The 7983-nt window shown below is 31.7% G+C and overlaps 1 protein-coding gene across 2 annotated transcripts; it reads left to right on the top strand.

The window, feature by feature from the left end:
• Window positions 1-1749, top strand: LOC134277292 (tripartite motif-containing protein 3-like). 2 transcript variants are annotated; one of them, XM_062759621.1, is made up of 2 exons: window positions 1-966; window positions 1139-1749. In XM_062759621.1, the coding sequence occupies exon 1, from the start codon at window positions 81-83 to the stop codon at window positions 933-935; it is 855 nt and encodes a 284-aa protein (XP_062615605.1). In that variant the 5' UTR covers window positions 1-80; the 3' UTR covers window positions 936-966; window positions 1139-1749. The 2 variants fall into 2 exon arrangements, with proteins under 2 accessions (XP_062615605.1, XP_062615598.1); XM_062759614.1 differs by having other exon boundaries at window positions 1-934; window positions 1139-1748.
• The last annotated feature ends 6234 nt before the right edge of the window (window positions 1750-7983 follow it).

The raw sequence follows: 7983 nt of genomic DNA, 5'->3' as shown, positions 1-7983 counted from the left end.
CAAAAACTCAATTACAATTTTCACAGGTATTTGGCTCTTTATCACTTCTATCTATCACAACAGAAGAACATGGCTTCACAATGAAGGAATCCGAAGCTGTATCCCCTCACTTGTACTCTCATACAGTCAAACCATTGCTTGATGAACCAAAGATAATATCAACAATTAAAACCGAGTATAATGAACTACACCATGTCACCTGTTTTCTTGATGATCAACTTTATACAGGAGGGAATGGAACAAGCATGAGACTGTACAACCTCAAAGGCAAACTTCTGAAATCAATCCAAACAAAATCTGGGAATAAACCTTGCGACATAGCACTAATGAAGAACGGACATCTAGTTTATACAGATCCTTTGGCTAGAACGATTAACATAGTCAAGACTAAAAAGATACAAGAAATGATCCGATTACAAGGATGGGAACCTTACTATGTCTGCAGTACCTCCTCTGGTGACCTTTTGGTCACCATGCTTAGTATAGATACAGAGCAATCAAAAGTTGTCCGTTATTCTGATTTCTCAGAAAAACAAAGTATTCACTCTGATGACAAAGGCAGACCGCTGTACTCATATACTGACATTAAATACATATGTGAGAACAGGAACCTAGACATTTGCGTGTCTGACTTTAGGGCTCAAGCTGTAGTGGTCGTCAACCAGGAGGGGAAATTCCGATTTAGGTACACTTGTCCTCCCTCAACTAACAAAGAAACATTCAATCCAACAGGTATCACTACAAACAGTCAATCTCAGATCTTGATAGCAGACAGTAACAACAATTGTATCCACATCGTAGACAAGGATGGTCAGTTCCTCCGTCATATTGATAACTGTGATCTAATCCTTCCCTGGGGTTTATGTGTGGACACGAATGACGAACTTTTTGTGGCTGAATTAAGAGGATGTGTGAAGAAAATTAAATATATATAGTAAGAAATGCATTGAATCAATCATGTTAAAGGTACTAAATGAGCGCATTTTTGAAACTTCATATGTAGCACCACAATGATGAATAAATTATATAATGCTTCTCTTAACGGTTACAGGGAAATTTTAAAATAGAAATTTAAAGGGTTCATTCTAACGATTATATTTTTGTGTGAATATGATATGTTTATTTCATCCGGTTTCAGAATAAATTCATAAGCTAAGTAGAAACGGAAACAACATCCTGCCGATTATTAAGCACCAGGAAAAGCCAGCGGTGTTTTATGGCTGGAGAATATATCTGCAGAATTTTTTTCAAACTTAGAAAAGGTTTAACTAGATACCATCATTTCCAATTTCATGCTGACTACCCTGGATGGATTGGGGTGAAGAAGAGAAATTCACGTAATCCTATTCCTGTGAATCTGCTGAAAAGAAATTTACAATTCTCAGAGGAGCAGCGCCCTGAGGTTATCACAGAGAGGGGACTTGATATTATAGACAGTGGTTTTTGTATGAAGGTATCAGAGAATTCTGCTCTTTGGGTGCTGCAAAAGATGCCTTTTGTCAATGCCTGTGCAACTGTGTGATTTTCAAATATCATTGCCTTATTTACCATATACCACTCAGTGAACTAATAGTGATACAAAATCAGTTCTTAAATTTGTTCTTACATCGTTGTCCAAATTGTGTTAATAGTACATTCTTAATACATATATAACATACATTGTTTGTTATTTGTTTTGTATATTTATTATTCTCTCTGATTATACACTTGTTAATTTCTCTTGAAAATATTAAGTATTCAGGTTCAGATATTCATACTATGTCAAACCTTTAGCATCCATTTCCAATTCATGAAATCATAACAATACACTAGGTAATCTTCTCTCTAAGTGAAAAAGTCTTTTTTCAGCTTGATTTTCTTTTACCATGGCAACATACATTTTAGTAAGCTTATTCAGAAATTATCATCATCATAAAGCATCATATATTTTTTATTTTCATTGTTCCTAGCCCCCTTAAAATGTGTCTTGGAGGGTACCTTGTGTCCAGTACTCTTCAAGAAATTTTTCAAAAAGCGTCAGCTAAACTCTCATAATAAAATAAGTGAAAAAATTGACTTGTTTAAATTGTCATCATTTTCTTCAGGGTTGGAATAGTTAAAAAAATATTTTGGATTCTTGTTCTTGACCTTCATACAGATCAAATGTAAATTTTCCTCATCTGGTTTTATTTTGCCAGTAACTGTCACATATTGCATCCTATGTGCAATGTTGAAAAAATGTTATATAAATAATAAAGGCGTTAAGGTGCATTCTTTAAAACTACATACGATAAAGATCGCTCGCTGATATGGTATCAAGGGCCATTCGATATGTATGTCAAAAATTAGTAGCCTTTTATCTAAAGCAGGTGACATCTCAATATTAAACGTTTTCGAATTGGACATTAACCAACATAAAATAAATCAATCATTTTATCATGAGTGTCTAATTAAAACATGTACAAGAGATATAAATTCTCTCGTTCCAACTTCAGTGATACTCAGAACCCTTCTAAAACCCTTGCTCTGGAAACTAAAAGCGAATTTAGCAAAGTCAGAAACTTATTTGAAAATTCCTAATCGTTTACCAATATTATAAGGGCACAGTGTGAGTTACATTTGAAGAATAGAGTCTGTGTAATTACACACTTTCTACTGGAAATATATCTAAATACTTACTGTTAATGAATCTACCGTAAAGACAATGTATTATCTTATAAGGAAGTTTGTGTTATTCGAGAAAGGTACAAGTACTTGACACAATTCACATTTATGCATTTTTGAATAACGAGCCGTTAGCCTTTTGTCACGGTCATCTGTCTTCTATACAACACATCAGACGGGTTCGCAAAAAATCTTTTCTAATATGAACTATCATTACTTGAAATATTAAATGTATTTTAAATTTGATTTCATTTTTATCATTTAGGTCCGTATGTATTTCAAATACAAATCTCAATAATAACCATATAATATTCGATTGCTTGCACATTTTTAAAAATCAATTTTTTTAACACCATCTAATTTAGCTGCAGATCAGTAGCGTTATAATTTTATATATTTGTCTTTGACCATAACGCTACAGATCCCGTAATGCAAAAAAGGTGCAATTTACGGTGCAATATTTTTTGCGCACTTTTGGGGAGAATTTCGCTACTTTCCATCGGTTAATTAACTTCCTTCCATCCCCTAATTCTATGCACATTATTTAACTACCCTGTATATATTATCCATCTACCTACCCTTTATAGTCGTCTCTACAAGTGATAAACTCGCTTGATTAAAATTATATGTTAGATTGCTGAAAATTCACTTCAAACGAGTTTATTGCTTGTAGATACAACTATAAATGTTTGAGAGGTGGATAAAATATGAATATTTGCTACAGAAGGTGTCTCAAAGACATATCCTGGCAAATTTTAGGAATTTGTTATGAAATGTCAGGAAACTTCAAAACCGCCCTGCATTGATATTCAAAAGCAATCCAGCAGCAACTTCTGAATAAAATTCAGGAAGCTTCGCTTAACAGAGCACGAATGATCATTCCTCAGATCGATGGTGTCCATGATATTTTGATAGGAGAAAAACTGATATGAAAATTATTCATAAACCGTGCGCTGTCTAGAAAAGTTATAGTATTTCATAAATAAACAGGCTTGATAGACATTAATTATTAATTTTACACATAATAGACTTTTTGTGTATATGGCACGCCGAATTCACAAAAATGAGCTTAACATATATATTTCACAGTTGATAAACTAGGTTTATCGACTGTAAACTATAGTTTACAATCCGTTAACTATATTTAACGGTTGTTAACTATAGTTTTCGAATACTTATCTAATATAAGTTTATCTGTCTGTAATAAAACGTTAACAATAGATTTTGTTGATAAACATTGATTCACGTCTATAAACTATAATTTACAATCGTTCACTATAGTTAAGAGTTGTCAGTCATAGTTTCACAAAACTATAATTTACAATCGTTAACTATAGTTTAGAGTTGTTAATCATAGTTTCACAAATCGTACAACTATATTTACTAGATCGTTAACTATAGTTAAGAGTTGTTATTAACCATAGTTTTCAAATCGTGAAACTGTATTTATCAGATAATCTGTTTTGCAATCGCAAATGATCGTGTTCAGTGTTAATTATAGTTTACTGTTCTGAAACATACGGTAGATTATCGCGTTAACTATTGTTTACAGATGTAAAATATAGATTAACGTTGTTATAAAATATAGTTTACAGTCCGTAAACTATAGTTTACAACCGATAAACCTAGTTTATCAGCTGTGAAATATTTTGTTTTCTTTTTCTTTCTCATTTGAGAAAGACCAAGAGAAAGATGGGTATGGAGTTAGGGAGTTCAAAACAATATCTGTTAAGTTTTTAAGCAGGGAAATGTATAATCAGCACATGATTTGTTTAAGTAGGCATACTCACATTTGTGTTTTGTTGACACACTATGCCATCTTGTTGATAAAAAGTAAACTAGTGTCATAGATAATGTTTTGTATTATGTTGAATCATTGTCAAACAGATGTATACATCTTATTGCGTATATTTATTTCACTTTTAAACTACTGACGGATTAAGAAGGGGGTGTGGAGGCATACATCATCTTAAAGTTTTCAATCTTTAAGTTGCACGTTTTTGAATACACAGAAAAATATAACACGATGTTGAAATGTGGATAAACAATTAATATTGTAATACAGAACCACTCTCCGAAAAGCAGTATTACGTGGATTATACTTGTATCTCTTTAATTAAATCAAGATAATGGGAGAAATTATTTTCTTAATTATTCAGACCTACTTTCAGTGTCTTTATGTAAAAGAATTCTAATATTTTAATATAATTTAAAAACAACGAAAAATTATCTATGTCTTTATTTTTTCTGGTGATAATGACTCAGAAATCATCAATGTCTTATTTTTCAATTGATAATTTAAAAAAAGAAAATACTCACCTTGAAAAAAAAGTTTTTGTAAACATTTCTGCCAGCAGTCTTTGTTCTTTCTCAAAGTTTTGGTTGAAACGAGAAATTATATTTCCATGCCATTATCACAAATTGTGAAAATTGGGGGCTCGTCCGGGATGGAAATGTATTGATTGACTATATCCTTTCGCAGATTAAACTGAACTTTGAAAATGAAAAAAGAGAAATTAGTGGAGGAGATTGGGCAAAAGTTAGGTCTGCAAGGGGATCAGCTTTTGAACATTGGAATATGTAAGGAAAAAGTTGCGTGAGTACGATATACAACAATCTTCGGATGTTTGCACATAAAAAAAAAACATTTGTCGGATTTTGTTTTTGAGCATGATAATTAACTTGGCTGGACGTATTCTTTGTCCTTATTTCAAAGCTTTGATTACTGCGAGAGAATATATTTCTATGCCATAATCACAATTTTGAAAGCGACTTGAAAAGAAAGGGTATGTTAAAAGGACAACATTTAGAAATGTATTTTTGATTAATCTGAAAAGATTTATAAAAGAATTGTAACTTATAACCGACCCTCAATATTGCATGGAGAGTCATCCAAAGGTATTTGTATTTATAATTAGTAGATAATTATGTTTTATTGATATTCTTTTGCATTTCTTGTAAATGTTTTATAGAAACATTTTAATTTTCAAACACATGCATTATATGATACACATTGTTTTACAAAAAAAAATAAAAAAAAAAAATTAAAACTTAAACCCCAATCCGTGCACATGACGTTCTCCCATGCGATTTCTGTGAAGAGAAATGTTACTACATGCAAGATTTTTTGTAGTTTGTCCCCAAGAAATCTGTGTAAAGTTTGTGTTGGAGAGCAAGTTTCTCATATCTCTAAGAGACACGAAGCAGTAATATCAATATTGAAAAAAATTCACGTTTGTGTTACCCCAGTGATAATTTCATTGTTAAGAAAACTGTGAAGTATCATGTAAGACTGTAACATTCAAGTTTGTCAAAAATGTGTTACTTCTGATAATCATGAGATACATCATTTCATAAGTTTACAAGAATTAGTTAAATCAAAGAAAATAGGTATTCAAAATAAGGATATAAGGTTGAGAGAAGGTCTACGATGTAAAATTACAGCTAGCTAAAATAGATGGAACAGTGTATACAGGATTATTTTCGCCCCGTGTTATTTTCGCCTTTTAACACTTACAAAGAATTTTGCGCCGTTTGAATTCACCCATTCATAGTTGTATATGAGAAATCATTCTGTGTTCTTTTAATTCAGCCCGTTTTAAATTCACCAAACTCAACGTAGGGCGAAAGGGGATAAAATAAAACGGGGGCGAAAATTTCCCTGTATACAGTATATGGAAAACGCACATCAGATGTAACATAACATGAAGTAGAATGGTATAGGGAAACGGACATCGTTATCAAAAATACTAGTACTCAAGATGGAATTCAGGAGATGAGAAACAAACATAGATATTCTCAATAAACATTTAAATGACATTATGTAACTGATTTTCAACAAACATTTTAAATGGCATTATGCAACTGATAAGTACTGTCAAATAATCTTTATCTGATATTGAAGAAGTTCTACAATCAAATGAAGTTTTAAAGATACTGTTTTACAGGCTCATACAAGTCAAGATGAATGTGAAACTTTCATTTTTTCACCATCAAAAAAGGTCAAACTACTAAGATCAGTCCAAACAAAGTCTGGGAGCAAACCTTGCGACATAGCACTAATAATATGTGGAGAACAAGTATACACTGGTCATGCGGCTAGAATGATTTACCTATTCAAGACTAAAAATGTAGAGGAAACAATCCAATTACAAGTATGGGAATCTTCCTATGTCTGCATCTCCTCCACTATTTATCTATTGGTATCCAAGATTTAGTACAGATACAGAACTATCAAAAGTTGTCCATTATTCTGATTTCTCAGAAAAACTGATGACAAAGGCAGACCGCTGTACTCATATACTGACATTAAATACATATGTGAGAACAGGAACCTGGACATTTGTGTGTCTGACTTTGGGGCTCAAGCTGAGTAATAATCAACCAGGAGGGGAAACTCCGATTTAGGTACACTTGTGATCCCTCAACCAACAAAGAAACATGCAATCCAACGGGTATTACTACAAACAGTGAGCTCAAATCTTGATAGCAGACAGTAACAGTATTTGTATCCACATCCTACACCATGATGGTCAGATCATCATTTATATTGATAACTGTGATATTATCCTTCTATGTTTATATGTGGACATAAGTGACAACCTTTCTATTGATGTATTAGAAGGATATGTAAAGAAAATCAAATATAAGTTGTACAAAACACATTCAGTCAATCACGTTCATGATACTAAATTAGTACATAATATTTAATTACTTTACATGTGGTATCAATACGAGGAATTAATTATACAATGCTTCTCTTAACTATTAAAGGCAAATCATGAAATATATATTCAATGGTTCATTCTAAAGATTATATTCCTTGTTTTGATATGTTTCCTCTTATTTGCAAAAATTTAAATGATCAACATAACAATAATAATGAAAATAAAGTTCACCATTATTATATGATAAACTGCGATCGTTTACATACCTTTTAGAATAAATTTTATTAAATAATAAATAACAGGTAACTGTGCTAGCAATGGGATTTTAAACTATACCTTCTTATTTAAGAACGCGTGTTTTCAGCACAGGTATTGCTGTACCAATGGAGCAAAAATGTATCAATCGATTTGTACATATGTAAATAACTCTTATGAATTCTCTTATTTCATATATGTGATACACATTGCCCCGATCTTAATATTCTGTAGGCAATAAAAAATGCATTTGTTATCTATTTTTAATTTAAATTTATATTGAAAATTTATATTTCCCAAATAGATTTCTGACTTCAAGCATTAACTTCAAAAAAGGAAGTAGGAATTTCAGTAATATTTCATATTCCAATAAATTGATTGCCTAGAACTATGTATTCTACCACAAATACAATATTTT

The sequence above is a fragment of the Saccostrea cucullata genome, unplaced genomic scaffold (genome assembly GCF_032062105.1).
Source record: "Saccostrea cucullata isolate Sc308-1 unplaced genomic scaffold, CSIRO_AGI_Scuc_v1 ctg631, whole genome shotgun sequence".
NCBI classification, from domain to species: Eukaryota; Metazoa; Mollusca; class Bivalvia; order Ostreida; family Ostreidae; genus Saccostrea; species Saccostrea cuccullata.
The sequence above is the reverse complement of the archived record's forward strand: the minus strand, read 5'-3'. Positions and strand labels throughout refer to the sequence as shown.

Coding starts and splice junctions, on each gene's coding strand:
- LOC134277292 (XM_062759621.1), top strand. CDS start 81: ATGAAGGAATCCGAAGCTGTATCCCCTCACTTGTACTCTCATACAGTC.